The 24,129-nt window shown below is 32.3% G+C and overlaps 2 protein-coding genes across 6 annotated transcripts in view; both read right to left on the bottom strand.

The window, feature by feature from the left end:
- Positions 1–3,194, bottom strand: part of LOC126888066 (uncharacterized) — a 131,547-nt gene extending 128,353 nt beyond the window's left edge. The window contains exon 1 of the mRNA XM_050656084.1: positions 2,879–3,194. Within this exon, the coding sequence (XP_050512041.1) occupies positions 2,879–3,099 (221 nt within the window). The 5' untranslated portion in view covers positions 3,100–3,194. The remainder of the gene's footprint in view (positions 1–2,878) is intronic.
- A 15,308-nt stretch (positions 3,195–18,502) lies between these two features.
- LOC126888067 (armadillo segment polarity protein) overlaps positions 18,503–24,129 on the bottom strand; it is a 52,434-nt gene continuing 46,807 nt past the window's right edge. For 2 of the 5 annotated variants that reach the window (XM_050656086.1, XM_050656085.1), the window contains one exon: positions 18,503–21,329. In XM_050656086.1, coding sequence (XP_050512043.1) covers positions 21,130–21,329 — 200 coding nt within the window. In that variant the 3' untranslated portion in view covers positions 18,503–21,129. The remainder of the gene's footprint in view (positions 21,330–24,129) is intronic. The other 3 variants (XM_050656089.1, XM_050656087.1, XM_050656088.1) reach the window with 2 other exon arrangements.

Here is a 24,129-nt window from a genome sequence, read left to right on the forward strand (position 1 = left end):
AAGCCAAAAAATGGTTTATAATTTTAAAATATTCCTGAAGCCGCTTAAATAGTCCAATTGCAATTCTGCAAAGTACATTAGATAGGTATAGTATCTTTTTATGAAAAAATCATAGTTATTCTTATGCATCATAATTATTGTCGTTATTATAGCGACCGTAAATTTTTAATTAATAACTCAATTGTTGCTAACAGTTCATTCAATTTCCATCGGCTTCTGGAATTGTAATCTATATGAAAAGGGCTTTTACATTACCAAGTTATTTAATTATTGATTAACAATTACTTATCTAAAATTTTAGTTGAAAAGTAAAGATTTTGTTGGAAAAACCCGCTTTTTCCGGGGAAAGTTTTCGTCGAAATAAATCGGGAAAAACACGTCTCTATGCAGAATTTAATTGCGGTGAATTTTTATTTGGGTGTTTTTGGTGTAAAGTTAAAATTTTTGGAGTTATAGAGCAAAAATAAAAAAAACACGATTTTAGGACGCCATTTTGTTTATAAAAAAAAGTAGCACACTATCTGCGGACTTTGCATACCTATATTATTAATACATACAATTACAAGATTCGATTCCAGCAATAAAATTGCTGGTAAATAACTTTTCCTTGTATTTTGCTAAGTAGCCCAGAGTAATAAGATTTGTGCGGGGTACTTTCATGGTTACAAAGTATGATTAACGATAAGATTTTCCAGCGCATTCGTTAAGGAAAAAAAACTGTTAATAGTTATTTATGATATAAGTGTTAAAAGTACACATTTAAGGCACGCATGTGAAAGTTTGCAGGAGCGATAGTCTGCATGAGTGCCTTAAAAATGTACTTTTTAACACGCATATCATACAATATTTTTTTCTACAAACGTAATTAGAGGACAATATCTACAAAAACTTTTACTTGAAATTGACTGACGTTCCATTTTTATATTTTTTTGACATTACATCAAAATTGTCTATACGGTCAATACGCATTGCAGTGCCATAAAATTTTTAAAGCACTAGTGCCTTAAAGTAGCATTTTTAACGCTCGTATGGAGTGCTAAAAATTGCATTTTTAACACGGTTGTAGAAAAACACCATTAAAGACAGAAAATTGCAGTACTTCGGTTATGTAATAAGATATGAAAGATAATAAAGCTAGTTTGACTCATTTTGGATGGGAAAATACAGGGGAGGTCAGTAGAAAGACGTCAGAATTTATGGTTAACGGACTTAAGAAGGCGATTTGATCGCCAATCTGCAGGTGCTGCATTTTCAAAACTACAATTGTCATTTGGATTGCCAATCTTCGGAAGGAGACTGCGAATTAGAAGAAAAAGAAGAAGCAAGAAGTTTTAAATATAAGCGTGTTGCAATAAGTGGACAGAAGTTAAAGAATATTTTATCAATGGGTAAAACTTTAACGTAAATCTTAGACTTAATTGTGTAGTTAAATAAGATTGCTTAATGATTTTTATGGCCAGATTACAAAAGATATTACGAACATAAAAAAGTAATCCTACGATTGTAGTTGATCTAAAACTTCCGATATTTCGACATTTGAGTACATTATGGTGTAAATAAAGGTTCAAAGATTATAAATGACGAATCAATGGTTTAATAAATTGTACCTTTTTAATATTCTCTAGGGTACTCTAGAAAAGGGTTATATTAAGCAAGGTGAAAATTCGAGAATTATGGTAGGTAACGAAAATTTTGTTTACGGTTAGCAGACATCATTTCTATATTACTATATATACAGGGTGATTGATTAGTGGGGTAAAGCTCCGTAGATCCGTTATAGTAATAGATAGCAATAAAAGTATATTAAAAATTGTACCCAACTTTGAGCTTCACATTTCAAAATTAATTAGAATGTTACAGGGTGTTCGATAAACAGTGGCAGACCAAACTTATGTTTGTTTAAATAGAACACCCTGTATTTTATTTTATATTCGAAATCTTCTTAACTTCTCCATTACAAAAATATAAAGGTTTGTTGTTATAGATGGTATTTACAAAGTTATAACCAATTTTATATGAAAATCGTAACAAGTTCAACTCACTGTATAAATAAAAATAAGCACAAAAGTAATGGATTATTGATGCCATATTTTTTATTTATTGTCAAAATTTTCATAAATAATTGATATTGCTAATTTTCTTTATATTGAATACTTACATTATTTTCTTAGTAATTTTAAATGGAACACCCTGTATTTTGTATCACTATAGAAAAGTACCATTACTCTACTTTAATTTTTATGTAACACTTATGTCTAAATTTATTAGTTTTCGAGATGTGAAAGGTGAAAATGTATAAATGTTGGTATAGGTAGGTAAATCAAATAAATTTAAAAATTTATTTTGAGTTGTGGGTACGCAAACATCAATACTTGGCACTAATAGAATGTGCAATAATTTAAGTTATGGTTAATTAATAAACTTAAGATGGTATTAAAACCCTACCCTACATCCTACATGTTGAAAACATTTGGTACCTACCTGAGAAATTTTAATGTGTAGGTACTTTTTTATAAATAATATTAAGGCCCTATATTATGTTAAAAAGCAACATTTGGTACCTGAGAAATTTTGATATGTGTACGTTTCTAAATTATTAATTGTGAAGGAAGTAAGTATTATACTGACTGATTTGTGTATGAAATTTATCAAATATATGTAGAACCAACAAAATTGATGAGTGACACAAGACTATTAGTTTAAATAAAGAACAAGTTTTAATTTAATATAGGTACACATAAGTAATGATACGAAGAGTAATAACTTAAAGAGAGAAAAACCTATTATAATTATAGGTACACACAAGTAAAAGATATATGTATAGTAATTACCGACTTCTAAAACATATGTTAATCTGGGTATAAATATATTACCTTACCTTCGATAATTTTCAAAAAATTGCACTGTCATAAGTAAATTATTTAATAGGAAAACATCTGGTATATCCCTATATTCCTTTTTCATTGAATCGATAATTTGTTCATCTTGCCGTATCCTTGAATCAACCCTATCCGAACCCCCGCCGTTATTTCTGAGTTGTACTTCTGACGGTCTGGGAAAGTCCGGATCGATTTCTTGTGAGCAACAATTGTTGCCCATTTTTTTTATTTAATCACTAATACGAATAATCATTTAGAAACGCCCGACGTTGATGTGTCTCAAACTTTTGCATTACTAACATGGAAATCTTCACAATAATGAGATAAGATATAAGTAACAAAAAATATTAGGTTATGATTAAGAAGCTTATCTTCATATTAGAATATTTATCTATTGTTTTGATTTTGAAATTGTTCTTAGATTATCGGAATCAGAAAAATTATTTTCTATTATTTAAACGTGTGTGTTATATTGTTTCCGATTATATCGCTGATAGTCTATAGCACACTATAATATACAAGTGGTCGACGCAATTTCGAAACATGGAGAAATTATTAATTTTTAGTACAAAAGTTCAAAGAATTATATGTTTCCATGATATAAAAATAAAATCTTCAAGACGCATGTTAGTTTATTTTTTTTACATGTAATGCCATTCCATATACAGTGATGAGCGCGCTTTAAGTAGTGGGATAAAAAGAGATGAAACTAGTAGAGGTGAGAAGTTTAGCGATATACACGTATAAATTTGCATTATATTAATTGTTTCCCACCTTTAGACGTATCGGACGAGTTTCGCAACTAACACTGTGACAGTGACAGTTTTAGTTCACCTACTCCTCTGATACGTCTAAATGTGGGAAACAATCATATAATCTATCTCACAACTTGATATGATTTCCATCTTTTGCGTTATTTTGCCGGTTATTAGCGAGCTCATCACTGTATACAGTGCCGGTTATTAGCGTGCTTATCATTATATACAGTGATGAGCGCACTAATAACTGGCAAAATAACGCAAAAGATGGAAAACATATTATTAACAATAAATTAACATTGCATTACATAGTTTCCCACCTTTAGACGTGTTGGAGGAGTATGACGACTGTCCATGTGACAGGAGAATTTATAAAACACTTCTGTCACACACGTCTAAAGGTGGGAAACTATGTATATGTATATATACAGGGTGTTTCATTAAGAATTATCCATATCGTAACTGGAGAAACCTTAGCACAAAATACGAAGATTTAACCCAAAACACTTAAATAAAATATTCAAAACAAATATTCAAAATGATTTTAACATATTGTTTTAACACCTTTCAATATTTTTTGTTCAAACTTGGCAAACAGTTTACACATGCTAGGATACTCTAACTAGTGTTAAAAGATAGTTTGCCGCTGTTACCAGAGGCGTGCTGTAGGGATATATACTTCATTTTCGCTCCTTTCTCCCCCTCACAATCTACGCCACTGTCGTAATGGTTTCCATTAGACTGTGTTTTAAAATACATTCAATAAAATTATGTGTTTAAAATACATAACCTTATTGAATCCATTACATTAAAACGCATATAACTTGAAAACTACTTACTCTATCGCATTGAGACAAAAGGATGATATTTACGTAAAAAGTAACGAATAATCAAAAAACATGCTGAAATGATTATTACGACACTGGAGTAGATTGTAAGGGGGAAAGGGACGAAAATGAAGTATACCTATATCCCTACAGCACGCCTCTGCTAACAGCGGAAAACTATCTTTTAACACTAGATAAAGTATCCTAACATGTGTAAACTGTGTGTCAAGTTTGAACAAAAAATATTGAAAGGTGAAATAACAATGGGCTAAAATTGTTTTAGAACATTTGTAATAAAACACTCTGTATCTCGGTAAGGAAGAATATTTTATTTAAGTGTTTTGGGTTAAATATTCGTATTTTGTGCTAAGGTTTCTCCAGTTACGATATGGAACAATTCTTAATGAAACACCCTGTATATATAATCATAATCCCGTCTACCGTAAGGTGTAGGGATGGGAAACTATGTAATGTAATGTTAATTTATACGTTTATATCGATAATTTCCACCTCCACTAGTTTCATCTCTTTTTAGTTCATAGTTCATATCATATTATGTTTTCCATCTTTTGCCGATTATTAGCGCGTTCATCAATGTATTTTATTTAACTCCCAAAAAGAGATATTAAAACTGAACAAAGCTAAAATTAGATAAAATGGAAGTGTTATTTTGTGGTATGCCGAAATGGATGTTTTTTTTTTATTATTTACGACGAATATTTAATGGATATTTTTATTTTATCGCGACCAGATTCACTTTGTATTTGAAATTTGGATGCGCACTGTTGTTGACGTTCGGTGTTTCCACATTTTCTGAATTTTAATTTGGTACCGTGCAGGTATTTTACTTGGCGAGACGTTACCACAATACAATTCAAAAAAATTGGAAAAACCCAACGTCACCACCAGTGCGCATCCAAATCTCAAATACAAAGTGAATCTGGTAGTGCTGCAAATGCCTCGATAACTAAGGCCATTGGCATGGTGCAGTTGATTTCGCAATCGGATTATAGTGTAAAATGTGTGTTGAGTAAATGTCTTGTTACTTAGTAAAGTCGACTTCATTGTTTTTACAAAGAGACGCTAATTGTATCCGAACGTCTGCGGACGAGGAATCAGGCTAGAGAATGTAGTATGTGCTAGAGGCCACAATAGATCTGAAAAGGTCATTGTATATATCTGTGTATCTATATACCTACTTAATCGTTTTGAACACGTACAAACATTCTTTAATAGAACACAAGCCATTTTACTGTTAACAGTTAATGAGGCTAAAATCCCGTTTACATTGTAGCTACAAGCTCCAGAGTCCAACCCAACATCATTTTTGAATCAAAACAGCCAATAATCGTGTGGATCTACTTTTAAAACAAACAACTAGTGGACACACTTTATGGATTCTTGTAATGCCGTCAGCATTAATAGAATACAATCAGAGGTTAAAATATTTATTAATCCAGCGCAATGGTTGGTTATCTGGATGTTGGATAACTGTCAGTTTTAATTAAAATGTCATGCTATAATATGATTCTCTACATTCTTAAAATAATATATTACATCATTAATGACACACTGAAAGACTGAGAAGAACTTTAAATTATAGTCTTATAGATATGAAATAGGTAAATATAAGTAAATCGATAAACCTAAATCTTTTTATTTTTCGATTATAGCGCCATCTATCAACAACTGGAATAACTGTTATACATGTATATGTATCACGGACGTACCTTTTTATCTGTCACTTGCGTCACACTGAAAAAAGCCTCTGAGAAGAACCATATTAACCAAACCCTAACACAAAATGAAAATTGCATCAATAACTATTATCAACATCACAATATTAAATGATGAAAGGGTTGCCAATGCGAGTCCATTATACAATTGGATATAGTAATTGAGTCAATACTCGCAATCTTAAGTTTGTATTTTATTAGTTGTTATATAATCATGGGGCAACCGGTTTCGAGTCTTACAATATATGACTCATCAGGCCCAGTACAAAAAGTCTTCACAATACAAACTACAAGGTAACAGCCACTGAAACTATTCGACAGCTAAATATGTACCTGGAAGTCACCAGTCCCATAAGAAAAGTTGACCAGTCAAACAGCCCTTAGTCTCTTAAATTGTTTGTTATGTTCAGTGTGGAACCTGGCATAAATTCCTGTGTTCCCAGTGGTGCAGTGGTGTCATGGCAAAATTAGCAGTGCCGGAACGCACTGCTAATTTTTGTTTACAAAACCTAAATTCTCTATTTATTTTTTTTCTTTTCTTAACCAGTGTGGGAACGGCGTTCCCACACCATGACACCAGTGCAGTGGTGTATGTTTTTTATCATTAACAGTTGTTTTTTGTCTGATTTAGCAGTTGTTTTTTATTTTTTTAATGTTAAGAAAGTGTAAAACATTTAATAATTTAATAATGGGACATCACTCACAAAATTTACACATGCACAAATTTTAAAAATTGTTTTTTGGTTGCCAGAGACTTTTTACGAAACCGGTTCACAGTGTTCAAAATTGGTCAAAACGTGATCGAAACTAAATTTGTTTAAACTGTACAAGTTATCTCGCTGAAAACTTAGAATATTTGAGATATTATACCGTATAACGAGCATATATATAATAGGGGTCGTTTTTTTTAGTTTTCATCCCTTCATTAGGGTGTATTTTACTTAAAAAATATCGTTATACAGGGTGTTTCATTAAGAATGTCAAATCTTTGAATTGTAGATTCTAGACCTCTAAATATTAGGATTTAACCCAAATTACTTAAATAAAATGTGGCTCCTTACGGAGTTACAGGGTGTTTTATTTAAAAATTTAAAAACTACTTTTGCTCAGTGGTTTAAAACTTTTCGACGTATCCTTTTCATACTTGGCAAAAAGTGTAGGTACTGTACATCCTATAAAATTATGTTAAACAAACGTTTCTGGCTATTACCAGAGGCGTACGACAGGGGACAGTGAATGGTTGACCCTTCCCAAATTCTACGCCACTGGCGGAAATGCCATTTGAGCGCAATTTTTCGATTCTCCAATACTCTCTATGTAAATAACATACACTTCATTCGCAACGATAAAGTCATTAGTTTTCGAGATATTTGAAGTTAAACATGTAACGGCACAGATATTTGATTAACGTATTGCCGCTTAATTTTAAACTTCAAATATCTCTAAAATCAATGATTTTATCGTTAAGACTGAAGAGTATATTTTTCATTCATAATCAGAAAATCATTAGTTTTCAAGATATTTGAAATTAAAAATTAAAGTTCAAATATCTCGAAAACTAATAAATGTATCGTTAGGAGTGAGGAGTATGTTATTTACATAGAGAGTATTTATCTATTGAGGAATAACACTACTTCATCAAAACTAAAATCTCTTTTCGTAACACTAACAAATAACATGTGTTTGACATACTTGTAAACAATACGTACGAGTGCAATTATTAATTGAGACAAATGCGCGCAGCGCTCGATGCAAACTTATGCGCATGTACTCAGTTGCGCACCTCTGCGCAGTTTTGGAAGGATTGAAAGGATTTAATTTGGCACAATAAACGTAATACACTGTCAAACATTAATTTTATCAAAAATTGGATAGGTTTTTAGACAGCCGATTATATCAAAATCACCTTTCAGTGAAGCTAACTAGGCTATTTTAATCTTTAAAGTATGTACTTTTATCTCAAATAATTACTTTTATATTAGCTATACACATAAATGAAGTAATAATTAAAGTAAAAGGCAGCCTCTGAGGATTTAAATTTGATGTATAAAATTATATTGAATTTTGTACTTGTGATCATTAATACATCTGGCCCTAAAAAACAAAAAATCAATTTTTGCTGAGAAGTTGCATCATGAGTAGTACAAACAAACCTATTAATTTCGGCATTCTTAGATTTATTTTTTTTTTGTACTTACGATCACGTTTCCTTCAATTTTGAACACTGTGCCGTTGCCCCATGATTATATAACAACTAATAAAATACAAACTTAAGATTGCGAGTATTGACTCAATTACTATATCCAATCACAATATTAGTAATAACAATAAAATATTAACAACAACATATAAAAGTAATTTATTGTAACACGCCGTTAGTCTGTAACTTCTGTATAAGAAACAAGTGTATAACGGTATTTATATCTTGTCACACTTCATCAAAAACATCCGTAATATGAGCAGGACTGTCTTAAAACTAGCCGTACTGGTCAGCGGTAAATGTGCAGACTGCCACACTGAACATGTTCAATATTTTTTTCTACTTTTCAGAGCCTTTTTCACCGGCCCAAATGTCACAAGGTGATATAGGCATCTGAAAATCACAAGGCGATAAATCGGGACTATAGGGTGGATGCTCTAATACCCTCCATCTCTTTCGTTGTAGATTTTCTTTCACTACTTTGGCAACATAAGGCTGATCATTGTCGTGCAAAAGAATGACGCCATGTGAGAGCTTATCCGGATATTTTCGCCTTATTGCTTGACGGCAAGATAATATAATAATCACACCTAGATTCATCACCAGTAATTATTGAAAATCATTACCGTTGTGCCTGTATTCCGTGAGATGGTGCATAGATAAGCCCATACGCAAGCTTGTTTGGTCCTCTGGCAAAACGTGAGGAACACATTGCGCAGAAACTTTGCTGTAACCCACGGTTCTTAGACATTACTACGGTTGCCTAAATCGACTAACAAATGAACATTAAGGGTGAGATTACGTCACGAGAGTTTACTGTCATTTGAATCGTAATATGATTTTTTTCGAATCCTGAGAAAACCAAGTATTTTAGAAAAATTAAACGCAGGATGCAAGATTACATTATTACCGAGGGCGGAAAGCCCCTTAGAATAAACAAGCAGATTCTATTGAATGAAATATTTGAAATTAAATATCACACTTCTCTTTTATTTTCAGCCCTGTAACTTATTAAAATAAACATTATAGAAGTTTTCAGGTACTTTCAGCCCTCGGTACTAATGTAGTCATTCATTCTGAGTTTAAGTTTTTCAAAAATATTTATTAGTTTTCTCAGGATTCGAAAAAAATGAATACAATTAAAACACATTGAGAATTTTGACATGCGTCAAAATTTTGCATTAACTCAATGTAAAATTCTGAACTGTTGAATTCCAGCTTCCCTAATAATTATTGTACATCAAAAGACATTAGAAACTATTTGTAGAGGATTGAAATCTGTATTGGAAATAACTGTTAAAATTGGTCTACGTAAAACATATTCCAAAATTTTGTAAAAATGCAATACATTTTAGTTTTCAGCCCAAACTTAGGCCACACACAATGCAATAATGTTCACATTTTTGAACTTTCAATATTTTTATTTTATCATCTATTGTTTAAAAACAATACAGTTGATAAGATACCCTCAGTTGCGGAGAAAGGATTAATAATTAAGATTTTTTTATTCAGTCAATGATGTGAGCACTGTCAGTTAAATAGTAACGTGTGGCCTTACTTTTACACGCATACCTATTGAGGCAAATGTATCATATTTTTCAAAATTTTGGAATGCATTTAAATCGTAGACCAATTTTAACTTTTGATTTTAATACAGATTTTAATTCTCTACAAGTATTCTCTCATGACTTTTGATGTAAAATAATTAGGGAAGCAGGAATTCAACAATTCAGAATTTACATTGAGTTTCCTATGGCCCTTTTTACGATTCACCACCCGGTATAAGATAAAATGTGTACTATTTGTCTAATTATTTCATAATAACACAAATAATACACATATATACACAATAACACACATTCAATGATCGAAAATCATTTAAAAATATGGGAATGTAAACTCTTGTGACGTAAAGTCAAAAATATAAGTCTCCCCACCACCGTCTGACAAGACAACCGTAATAAGGTCTAATAACCGTGGCTGTAACCCACTTTGTGTACTATACTATGGACATATCCTATTTTCACACAAAATATTTTTGATGTTTACAAACAACTAACATTGCAGAACGTCAGTTATTGAGTATGTAATTACAATTGCTTCCAAGGCTAACCTGACCAAAGATGCGTTTCAATTGAACAAGCATATAATAATTGTCTTTAGTTCAAGGATTGTCAGGGCAGACATTTTGTAATTCGTAAACATTTGATGGCAAGCGGCTATATATTTATTTATTAGCCCTTATTTACGAAATGCCACCATTGAACTACAGTCGTCTCGGGCCCCTCCAGAGTCTATAATTTTTAAGCGATACCCTGACAATCCTATTGATTCGACTATAATTTTCTAAGTTTCTACACTTGCAAGTAAAAAAATCGACTCAAAAGTAAAGTAGGTGAGTTATATTTTTTGACTACGCTTTATGGAAAATGTCTATCCACATATAGGTAAAATTAGTAGTAAAATATTGTGAGCAGAAGTAATTTTTATTGCAATAGCACCAATATTTATAAAGTTGGTTACTAAAAAGCATAACAAAAATAACTTCATATTCTTCTTCTTCCTGCTTCCTTAATAGGCTCGCGCCTTTTCCACCTTCGGATGCCTCTTCATCAGATATCCAGGTTGTCACTCCATCTCTTCCTTGGCCTTCCTATACTTAGTACTTAATATTGTATGTGAGAAAACATGTTATAGCCCGATCAAAGAACAATCTGACCCCAAAAAAAAAAATAAAGGAAGGACGAAAATTTGGGAATAGGTAGTTGAAATTGTCTATTATTATATAAGAAAAAGTTTACAATTCTACATCCCCTTCATTTTACAAAAATGGAGGGGAATGCCCCCCTCTTGAAGGTAAAAAAAATACATTCAAAATAAGACCGAAATTGGATAAAATGACTTATTCTAAACAACTTTTGTTCAATGGAGTTTTTTCACTAAGTCAATACTTTTCGAGTTATTTGCGAGTGAATATGTTCATGTTAAGAAAATAAAACATGTTTTTGAACGGTTTTTCGGAGATAACTCAAAAAGTAAGTATTTTAGCGAAATAATTATTCTTAGCAAAAATATAGCTCATAAAAAATTGAAAAAAAATGGTGTATCAATGCGGTCTGTAGACCCAGTAGAAGCAGAGTTGCATCTAATGAAAAGTAGGTTCTTCTTCGTAAAATTCCAAATCGAATATTTCAATGTGAAATAACCCAAATACGAAGCACTTTTCGGGGAAAATTCATTTTAACTTTTTCAAAGTGTTTAAAAGAAGGTTTATTTTTGTTTTTTAAAAAAACTTGTAACATTAAAAGTAAGTGAGTTAGGCTCAAAATACTGTTGGTCCCTTTTATTTTTTGGTAAAAAAATCACGAAAATCACCCCCTAATTAGTATCACAAATAAAATTTATCCTTACCACTTCACAAGTTACTTTGTCTATGTATTATTTATATGATCTGTAAGTTTCATCGTTTCAAAGTGCTTCTTTTTGAAAAAGATGTAGGTAAAATGGCTTGAGCGAGTAACTAATCACTAGTTTAGGCAAATTTGGAACAGCCCTAGCATAACTAATTTTTGTCTAACAAGAAAACAAAAAATAAAAAATATTCAGAAAAGCAAAAGGTACATTTTATTACTCTTTGAGATTTTTGGTATTACTAATAATTTTTAAGTTAATTCCATAAACAATTCCGATTTTTTTCAAAGTAAAAGAAAATGTTTTATTTTAAATCCCATTTTTTTTCAAAACTGAGCACTTTAAACCAATGAAACTTATAGATAATATAAATAATACATAAATAAAGTAACTTGTGAAGCGGTAACGATTAATTTTATTTGAGAAGCTAATTAGGGGGTGATTTTCGCCATTTTTTTACCAAAAAATAAAAGGGACCAACAATATTTTGAGCGTAACTCATTTACTTTTAATATTAGAAGTATTTTTTTTAAAAACAAAAATAAACCTTTTTTTAAACACTCTAAAAAATTGTAATGAATTTTCCCAGAAAAGTGCTCCGTTTCTTGGTTATTTCACACTGAAATATCCGATTTGGAATTTGACGAAGAAGAACCTACTTTTCATTAGCTGCAACTCTACTTCTACTGTGTCTGCAGACCTCACGCATACACCATTTTTTTCAATTTTTTATAAGCTATATTTTTACTATATATTTATACAATATTTTTTTCGCTAAAATACTTACTTTTTGAGTTACCTCCGAAAAACCGTCCAAAAACATGTTTTTTTTTTTTTGTTAAAAATGAACATATTCACTAGCAAATAACTCGAAAAGTATCGACTTTGTAAAAAAAAACTCTATAGAACAAAACTTGCTTAGTCATTATATCCAATTCCGGACTTATTTTGAACGTATTTTTTTTCAACCCCGAGAAAAATTTTTTCACCCCGTATTTTCCAATTTTTGTAAAATGGAGGGGATATAGAATTGTAAACTTTTTCTTATACGATAATAGACAATTTCAACTACCTATTCAAAAATTTTCATCCCTCCTTTATCTTTTATTTTGAGGTTTTCGTAAAATTTTGTGTTCCTTGATCGGGCTATTGTGAATAAAAGTCATTATGTCAATGAACATAGAGTAAATTAACATAGAACATCAAAATGAATACAGATTATTTCCTTCCCTGTGTTGTGTTATTACACTTTCCATGCGAGATCTTAACGGCCTTATGTTTCTGAGTGATCGCTTCCCACTCTTTCATCTAATGCAGTTTTTAGGTCCGCCACTGTCGCTGGATTACGGACCCGAACCTTGCGTTTGAGCTCATCCCATATGTGTTCGATAGGATCCATGTCCTGACTCAATAGAGGCCAGTCGATTGTTGTTGGTCAGGTAATCAATCGTTCGTATTCCGCGCTGTGTGACATCGAGCATTATCAGGCATTAACATGATGTCGTCGCCTATGTAGCCGGCGTAAGGAATAACATGGTCTTGAAGAATACCCGTAATATAACGATCCGCTGTCAAACCCCCTCCACAACAAGTTCTGTTTTTTCTTATAAAGATATACCACTCCAAACCATACACGAACCACCTCCATAGCTCACGGTTTTGACACTGCAGCACTCTGCAAAGGATTCTCCAGGCCTTCGATAGACGCGTCGTCTTCTGTCATTGCTTTATAAGCACATTCGACTCTCATCAGAGAATAAAACTCTGCTTCATTGGCGAAGGTCCCAACTGACTTGTTCTCGGGCAAACTGAAGACGAGCTTGTTTCTGACGTGCGTTCAATTTGGGCCTTGTTTTAGTTTATCTGGGAGTCAAAGTGGAAGTCTTCTTCCAACTATCCACATCCACTGAGCTACGGTGACACCTCGAACATTCCTCAAGGATTATTGAAGCTCAACCATCGTCGCGAGCAGATTCCGCAAGCCATTCAGAACAATCGACGGTAACCCCTTGAGACTGCGTCATAAGGAGGTGACAATCGACTCCTCTGACTATAACCTTCTCGTATGATGCAATTACCTGAGCCTTTTTTTGGAAGCTCTATTATAGACAATATTGTTTTGCATTAATTGTTGAAGTTATACTTCTTTAGGCATTGGGTGAATTTTTACATTCCCTGGCCCATGCGCACACCGACAGTATGGTATTAGTCGCTCAAACATTATACGGGATCTGATTGGGTATTAAAATCATCTGTCAATAATTGTTAAATATGGAGATTATGGATAAAAAAATGTTGTGTATATTAGTTTTTATTGTTGTGATGGTAGAGAAAAAGGTAAGTTTATAATTGTAGTGACTTTTTAAATAGTTTTTAAAAGCGACAGGTACGTAATAATTGTAAATGTTTCAGTATCCTAATAAAAAATTACATAGGTACCTACCTATTTGGAAAATTTAAAATGAATCTACCAAAATAGTATGTAATGCTTTGATTTGCATAATTTGATTACCATCAAAATGTGTACCGATATTCCCCTAATATATTGTTATTTCACAAAATATTCCTTTAATTTCACAAAAATCAAACTAATTTGATTAAATTCATATAAGTAATAAACAACTACTCTCAGAAAGTTTATGGTGTAAACGTTCAATTGGTGTATATTCCCACATGACAGGCACGCGAAGGTGGCGCAATGGGAAAGCACTTCGATTTTCGATCGTCGGGAGGCGGGTTAGATCCCCAATGCAAGTTACTATTTTTTTATTTTGTTTTTGTACATTTTATGATTGTAAGTATGTATATTATTATATTATTTTTTCAGAAAATACGCATTTAGTTAAAATTTTGTGTGTGTTTTATTCTTTTATTTTTGGTATTGTTTTAATAAAAATTGTTGGAAAGTAGTAATTATTAAAATTAGTTTAATAGTTAAATTAAATATAAATAAACTGTTTAAAGTATATTGATTTCGTTGAAATCATATAATAGAAGTATAACTTCTTACGTGCGTACAAAGTACACACATTCTTTTTTTTTAATTCAAAGAACGCAACATGAAATTACTAAGCATAAAGTACAGTTTATTGAGTGAGTCATTTTTTTTTGCTCGCAAGTGTAGTTACGTTGCTATAAAAAATGTTTATAATTTGTTTATTTTTTTTTAACCAATGGTCATATTACATCCTCCATTAAGGCGTATTAAACACTGAAAATGTACTGCCAATCTCGGCCCCACCCGATCAGTATTACTTACATAAATTAGCCCCCCCCACACAGTGGCGTGCTGGCCATATAAATGAATCGGTGCAATCACCGAGAGGCCGCGGCCTCTTGAGGCCGGTCAAATAAGTTTTTTTCACAAAGAATTTTAAATGTAACAATTTTTTTTATTTCTAATCAAATGATATTAACAAAACATTTCAAAAATATTTTATTTCCATACATAGTGTTCGAGCCATTTGAATAATATTGCATTAAGTCCTCTATTCCAAAACGGTTAAAATTAAGATGTTTAATTGAGTCATGAATAGGTATTATTCGGCTGATAATATAAACACAGACTTTTACACAAAATACGACTCAGCAATTGTATATATTTTGTTTAGATAATATGTGTTTCTGGGAAAAGTTGGTTAAATTTATTATACTCAGCCTTTACCACTGCTAATTCCGCTGTCGGAAATATTGTCCGAAATATGATATCGACGCAAGTGAGGTGTTCACATCAGTTCCTCGCCAATGTCCTCATTACTCATTTACCGAACGACTTTCAAGAATGGAATGTGACGACAGCATCGTCTTGCTCCCTTACTCACTTGCCGCTTTGCCGGCGGCAAGTGAGAGAGAATAGTTGAATGTGAATACTAACTTGCACTCGCGCTGCCAGTCCTATGACTTCCATCGCAAAAACCGACTTTTGAGGGAGCGCCGTGCAATGTCAGTAGCATGAGCAGCAGCAGCGCGAGTGAGCTATTTACACATTCACGCTGCCCACTTCCCTGTCCAACAGGGCTGAATGTAAATGCGGTATAAGTATTTTTGGATGTTTTCGATTTTGCCGAGTGGACAGAACCAGGCGATGTATCGCGGTTATCTTGAAATTAGCGAGAATAGATCCATTATAAATATAAATATGTATAATATAGAATTTATATTTTCTATAAATGGAAAAACAACTTAACACGTTAATCGCCATGACACCCAACAGTTGGGTTTCAGATCTTATGGTTGTACACGCTCTGACACCCATACGGCAACCTTCACTACTAGTATGAACATTAAGGTCTGTCTTAATTGGGCCTGGGGGTAAGATATTTTTCGCATCATTTGGGCGATTAACGTGTTAAAAACAAACAATGCAAACAGACGATGCAATACTAATGTCTCAAAGTGAAGATGATTTACAACGTATCTCTCTCTCTCTCTTGTCGTTTCCCCATTACTGAGGATCGTGATTTCTTCCAATATTCTTCCTAACAATTTTATTCCGTTGGTGTCTATCTTCAGCTGCTCTAAGAGCTTCGCAGAATGCTTTCCAGCTGAATTCTTAATTTGGTAGGACCATCTAGTTGGTGATCATCGTCCTCTTGATCTCCCCGGAACGTTCCCAGAAACAATTAATATCTCCAAACTATCGTAACCTCTGCGAACCACGTGACCGAAGAATTGCAGAATTCGTTGCAGACATATTGTGGACAGCCTTTTTTTTTTATTTTGAGTTGGTTTAGAATGGAAACGTTTGTCCTATGAGATGTCCAAGGTATGCGCAGCATTTTTCTCCAGCTCCACATTTCAAAGGCATCCACTCTCAAAAGCACCATACTTGGACTCAAAGAGTCCAAGTCTCTGACCCGTATAGAAATATTGAGAATACAAGGGCATTCCAATACGCCTTCGTGGGAATTCAGGTCTTCGTCTACGAGGGAATTCCATTCATACCAATACGTCTCTGAACTTCTGCTTCACAGTTACCATCGTCAATTACACTAGACCCGAGATAGACAAAGGTGTTTACTATCTGGTATTCCTGTAACATTCCTGACGTTAGTCAGTTGAATAGTGTCGAATCTGTCGACCACCATTATTTTTGTCTTAGCTTTATTGATTTTCAGACCAACTTTATTGCTTTTGTACTCAACTCTTCGCAGGAGATCAAACATTTCTTACGACGTATGCTGCACCAATTTAACATAACCGCCAGAAAATTTAATATGTTAATTATCCCAAAAAAAGACAAAATGCATGGTTATAACAGCAAATCCAATAAGATGTAAATTGGAGCTGGAGGGCTAATAATAATAATGTTTATTTAGCAATAACAATAAAGATTTACAAAAAAAATAAAAAGCATAATGAGTACTACCTAAATAAACATAAATAACTCACTGAAGTTGAGCTACCCTGTATATGTATTGCTAATATACATACAAAAGTAGCACCCCTTGTGCGTGAGACTTAAAAATATAATATACTAATTTACAAATATAAACACAAAAAATATTTAACAAATGTATACAGTTATATGGAAATTTATAAAAATACTAAAAACTCTAATAGAACATATGATGGAGTTTAAATATCTAGGCATCACGCTATCTAGCTACGGAAGGCTCGAAACAGAAGTGGAAGATCAAGTGAATAGAACAAACAGCCGCAGGTTGTCTAAATGACACACAATATGGAGAAATAAAAATATCGGAAAAGAAAAGAAAGGGAGAATTTACAAAACAGTCATCAGACCAATAATGACATACGCGGCAGAAACATGACCCGACACAGAGAGGACAAAAAAATTGCTCGAAACAGCGGAGATGAAAACCCTTCGAAAAATCGATGGTAAAATTCTATGGGACACAGAGCTAGAAGTACAGATATACAACGGAGATTCAAGGCGGACAATATTAATAACAAACTGGATAAGAAACAGAAGAACAGAATAGAATGACCACATACGCCGAATGACAACAAATAGAGTAGTAAGGACAGCGAGAGACGGTTCCTCTATAGGAAGACGATCAGTGGGAAGACCATAAAAACGATGCAACGACGACTTATTAGAGGCACATTGAAAAAACAGACAGAGTCAAAGGAAAAGTATTTTTGTTTTATAAATAAGAAATAAAAGTTCTGATAATAGAAGATAAAATAAGGATGGGAGGCCGTTTTTCTATAAAATCATTGGGCCGCTTGAAAAGTTCCAGCACGCCACTGCCCCCACAACATTGAAGAAATAGTTTCAAAATCTTGAAATTATATTAGTGTACTGGTAGTACATCAGTTTGGCCATTAAACGATCAGTCAATATTTGAAAATACTGACAATAATTTCGAGGGTCAAATAGCAGTGCGATGGCAGTGGCCAGTATATTGCCAATATTGTTGATAATGTGCAGGCCTTTACAATTACTAATATACTCATGTTCTTTGAGATGATTAAATTATTCCCATATATTTTTAGCTAGTGGTCAGTAGCAACATTCATTGCGGCTATATTGCCGCAGTATATTGCCAATATTGTTGATAATGTGCAGGCCTTTACAATTACTAATATACTCATGTTCTTTGAGATGATTAAATTATTCCCATATATTTTTAGCTAGTGGTCAGTAGCAACATTCATTGCGGCTATAGCGTTTACAAGATATTTTAAAAAGGTCTGTGAGGAAGAGATAAATAAAACAAAAGAATACAATCAGAAATTTAATTAAATCTATTAAATTACATGCAGTATTAAACGAAGGCAGTGCCTTTATTTGATGTAATTAACATTCTACCCTGTATACGGAAAAACGTTTAGAATAATTCATACAGAAAAGAAATTAAAATTGTGCGAAAGACGAAAGAGTAGGGAGACATTTTCGTTCCCAAAAACAAAACATATTTGTTACTGATAACTTATCACTATCAAAAAAAGCTATTTCCTATTGATACATATTTTTATTCTATAAATACTGTCTTTCTTACTTAATAATTAAGTTTCTACGACACAAAATTATTAATGATAAATAATTTAGAACAACGTTTCACCTTTATCCAAGTTGTTTCATCAACAACAACCGACTTAGTGAAATATGTTGGATAAGATAAAAAAGTCAAGTTGCTAAAATTAAATGCATCGCGCCACTAAGGGGAAGAAATTATAAATATGCAGATAAAAATTATCTGGAGAAAATTTCAGTCAATACTTAGTGTCATTTCTATGATCCAGATATTTTTATCGGCTATGTCAAAAAGAATCCAACATTACGATATATAATAGATAAATATAATCCTATAGATTGCCACAATAAAATGGTAGATACCTTCCTTAAAAACTAATATAAAACAATTAAGAACAGTGTAAATAGCTGCATCTTTTAATGTCATCATAAAGAACTGATAAATTTGTATGTGGAGGTTTTTATCCAAAACAATTATTCCCACTTATTCTTTGTATATCTACAAACTTTTCTTGCATGGACTATGAGAGTATTTTTGAATATGCGTAATAAATATGGCATCTCATTTGATGATTGTTTTAATGTAGAAACTGCTGTTACAGCCAGGTCGAACTTGTAGGCCACATAAACCATACCTTTAAAATATTCTATAAATCATATTTAATCTGTAATATGAAAGGTTTAACATAATGATTAGTTAGTCGAAAATTTACATCAGTTTCCATAATTTGCTTACGCTCCTTAAATGTTTTTAGACTCCCAAAATTTGAATTGTGTGTCGAACATTTATTTTGACTAAAACATTTGCGCATTTATTTCGTTTCAAAGTTTAAAATTTGTCCAAAATGTAGAATTTCGCAACTGTTTTCCTCTAATGCTCTTTGTATTTTAGACTCATTCACTGAAAAATGTTTTTTAAACGTGAGTTCAAATAATTCAGCTGTTTCGCGGGTCGGAGAACAAAATAAATAATCATCAGCAATGCGATGTATTCTAAAACCATTTGTCATACATTATTGTAAATGTTTTTGCTCTAAAATGCTAAGGTAAAGACAACACAGATCGGCAGAAAGATGACCCCCTTGAAGGAGACCGTGAATCCACTGAAATTTATTCTTTAGAATAAAATAAAGTTCTGATTTTCCACGTGATGAATCAAAAATCATTTTTCTGAGTCTAGAAAGTTGCTCGCTCTGATTACTTGACACAAGTGTTTGGTATCGACGTTACCGTAAGCACTTTCCAAGTCCATTTTAATTCCATACGAGTATTTGTTATGGTACGTATTTGCAGTGGATTCCCAAAACGAAAACACGTTGCAAGATGAAGTTGTACTAAATGTTTTGGCTAAATCGCTTTTTTTTTTGTCGTGATAGGAGTTTGAATTTCCGTACGGTTTCTTTGGTAATTGCATTGGCGTACATGATTGGTCTATAGTTGAGACTGGTAAACTGGTTAAAAACAACTGAAATATTTAAAAAAAATAACCACTGCTTCGATAAAGAGTGTAAAAAAAGCTGAAAAAAAAAGATGAGAGTGAAGATTTGGAGAAGAGCCTAGGAGAATACCAGGGAGGAGTTCGTAAGGAAAGATCAACAACCTACCAAACTTTTATGCTGAAACAAATCCTGATCAATGGCTATGAATACAACATTCCAGTAATTTTGACGTCATATATGATTTTAAGAATGAAGAGAATCATTGAATGACATTTTAATTAAATCTGACAGTTGTCAGGTCAGAATCGTAATCAGCCAAATATGAAAACCATTTTATTTGCAATTTGGTATAAACAGAAATCAATCGTGTTTATTGCATTTATAAAAAGTTCTGTTCTTTGACGTAAATGATTTTTTTATTATAGCGCCATCTATCATTAACTAGAATAAATGTGTATAATTGCGGGCGTACCTTTTTTCTGTCACTTCCAACTTAATGCGTTAGAAAGAAATGGAAAAATTGTTACGCACTGAAAGAAGGCTCTGAAAAAAAGTATATATGAAATATCTAAGAAAATGGATTTAAAGTGACAAAACAGTTAAACCAGAATACAAAAACGTTGTTTTGTAATGTCGATATGTAACTTCCGCAGAGAGCAGCTACCTCTGAAGTATTTTACCTTTGATAATTAAAAAAAACAGAGGAAATATAACTTCTCATCTTTGCCTATTAAATTTATTATGACAGTATCTCAATTCTCTTATGAGTATAATTCAGAAAAACCTCATCTTCAACTGCTTCAATTCTTTATAATGAACATCTAGCACCACTAATTTATAAAACAATGAAAAACTACATGTACTAATATTACTAAAAATGAAAAAATATCGAATTATCTCGTAACAAAATATAAACGAATATTAGAAATGAATGATTTACAGGTCTGTATCGTACCAAGCTGCGGCGTGGTTATTATCTTGAGGAGGGGTGGGAAGTTGATCAATAGTATCGAAGTTAAGATCCGGATCCCCGCTGGTAACATCCATGGCGTCGATTGCGCTATAGGTCGACCCATTTCCGCCTCCATGGGAGCCAATATCTAGACCTTGCATATCTATGGGTATCTGGTCATACCCTAAAAATACAATTTTTAGTCAATAATGCATTTTTAAACTGTGTGTGGTACATTCCATGTCAAATCACTCAGGCAAAAAATTTTGAATCTCCGATTTTTCTGAAACTTGGTGTATAGCTTCTGCGGGACGTAAAAATAAGATATTTAAGGTCAAAAAATCTTCTTCTTTTTTTTTCTCAAAATGTTATTTTATGCGATTTTACAATGATATGGTGTTTATTTAAACAAATTTGCATTTTCTATCGTAAAGTATCAATAGAAACAATAATATTTTAATAGAAGGGACTCAAAAATGTCATTATATTGCATTATAATAAGTTATTTTAATTCAAAACAAGTTTTTGATCAAATTTTATAGTGTAGAAAACGTTAAAATAGCGTTTTTTACATTTTTCCCCATTCCCAAAATACATCATACTCGATTTGGCTGAAAATTTGCCCACAGATAGTCAAAACATCAGACTTTGAGTGGTTAGAAGGATTGGAATTATATTACAATACCAAAAAGTTACATGCAATAATATCAGACTCAAAAGTATATTAGTCCAGTCGGGATAGCATTTTTGACCTTGCATGCCGAGCTGCCCAAAATTTTATTTTATTAATCTTTAGGGGAGTCAATAGTAGCCTAAATTTAAAATCGCGAATGAATTACTCCGTTACGTTAGCCGCCATCTTGATTTTTAAAGGAGAACCTGTTTTGCTCCATATCTCCGCCATTTTTAACTTTTCGACAAAAATGGTAGGAACTGAAATTGTTCCTAATAAATCGTATTTACAATTATAACAATTTATTTTTAACAATTTTTGTCGTGAGATCGATATTTTCCGAGTTAATTGTACTTACAGTAGACGCCTATATTTTTGACTATAATATTGCATGTAACTTTTTTGGTGTTGTAATATAATTCAAATCCTTCTAATCACTTAAAGTCCTATATTTTGGCTATCTGTGGGCAAATTTTCAGCCAAATCGATTATGATGTATTTTGGGAATGGGGGAAAATGTAAAAAACGGTATTTTAACGTTTTCTGCACCATAAAATTTGATCAAAAACTTGTTTTGAATCAAAATAACTTGTTATAATGTCATATAATGACATTTTTGCGGCCCTTCTATTAAAATATTATGTTTTCCACTGATACTTTACGATAAAAAATGCAAATTTGTTTGAATAAACCCCAAATCACTGTAAAATCGCATAAAATAACATTTTGAGAAAAAAAAAGAAGAATATTTTTTGACCTTAAATATCTTATTTTTACGTCCCGCAGAAGCTATATACAAATTTTCAGACAAATCGGAGATCCAAAATTTTTTTTTATCCAAAATTGAGTGATTTGAGATGGAATCACCCGTGTATATTTACAAAGTGTACAAATATTTGAAATGAATCCTTGGTTTCGTTTCTATTACAACAAATTTAGTTGAGCCTTTAAAGATGATTTTCTAAACAATTGTATGTACTTTATCTATTTTCTTGTATTGTGGCATTTTAATATTATTTAGTATCTTTATATGCAGTTGTATATAACTCTTTAGAGCAGCGGTGGATAGAGTAAAGATAGTGATGATGATATCCAACCTCCGATTAGGAGACGGCACTTGAAGAAGATCTTTATTGAAAATTGCTGCTATCTTCACTGACCTGCTACTGGTGTACACAATGACCAAAATGAACTACTAACGGACCCTAGCGATATACTTAATACATTAAGGGGCTATCCTAGTGTAAAAGTACCAAATTCATATACATACATTTTTTGGGAATTTCTAAAATAAAAAGTACTGTACCAATTGTTTTGAAAATTTTCAACAGCATTTATTATAAAAAGAAGTACCTACATGCAAGACAATTTTTATAAAAAAATATTGAAAATTAAACGATTTATGCACTATCTACTGGCACCGTGAAAATAAAAACATGGCTTCTCTGCTGCAGTGATTGGGACTAACAGAGATCCTGAATAGTCCATTCTTTCACGGTTTTTACTCTAAATTTTAAAGAACCGCTTGGATTGACATGAAATTTGGCATACGTATAGCTTACATGTGAAAGAAAAAAAGTGATATTGTGCCGAAGTGTGCTTTTGCCCTGGGGGTGACTTTCACCCCCTCTTGGGGGTGAAAAAATATATGTCCAAAATAAGTCCAGACATGGGTAAACTGACTCATTTTAAGTAACTTTTGTTCTATAGAGCTTTTTCGCCAAGTCAACACTTTTCGAGTTATTTGCGAGTGAATATGTTCATTTTTCAACAAAATAACCACATTTTTAGACGGTTTTTCGCAAATAACTCAAAAAGTAAGTATTTTGTCGAAAAAAACATTCTTAGCAAAAATATAGCCTATAAAAAAGTAAAAAAAATGGTGTACGCATTAGGTCTCTGGATCTCGTAGAACCAGAGTTATAGCCAATGAAAAATAGATTCATAATCACCAAATTTCAAATAGAATATTTCGACGTGAAATATCCAAAAAATTAAGCACTTTTTGGGGAAAACCCATTATAACTTTTTTAAAGTGTTTAAAAAAAGCTTTATTTCTGTTTTTACAAAAAGTTTCTAGCATTAAATTGAGGCAAGTTACGCTCAAAATAAAGTTGGTTCCTTTTGGTTTTGCAAAAAAAAAATCGGGTAAACCACCTCCTAATTAGCAACTTAAATGAAATTAATCGTTACCGCTCCACAAATTATTTTACTTATGTTGTGTTTATATGATCTGTAAGTTTCATCGATTCAAAGTGCATATTTTTAAAAAAATTTGGTTTCAAAATAAAATTTTTAAAAATTTAAATTT

The sequence above is a fragment of the Diabrotica virgifera genome, chromosome 7 (genome assembly GCF_917563875.1).
Source record: "Diabrotica virgifera virgifera chromosome 7, PGI_DIABVI_V3a".
In the NCBI taxonomy this organism is placed as follows: domain Eukaryota; kingdom Metazoa; phylum Arthropoda; class Insecta; order Coleoptera; family Chrysomelidae; genus Diabrotica; species Diabrotica virgifera.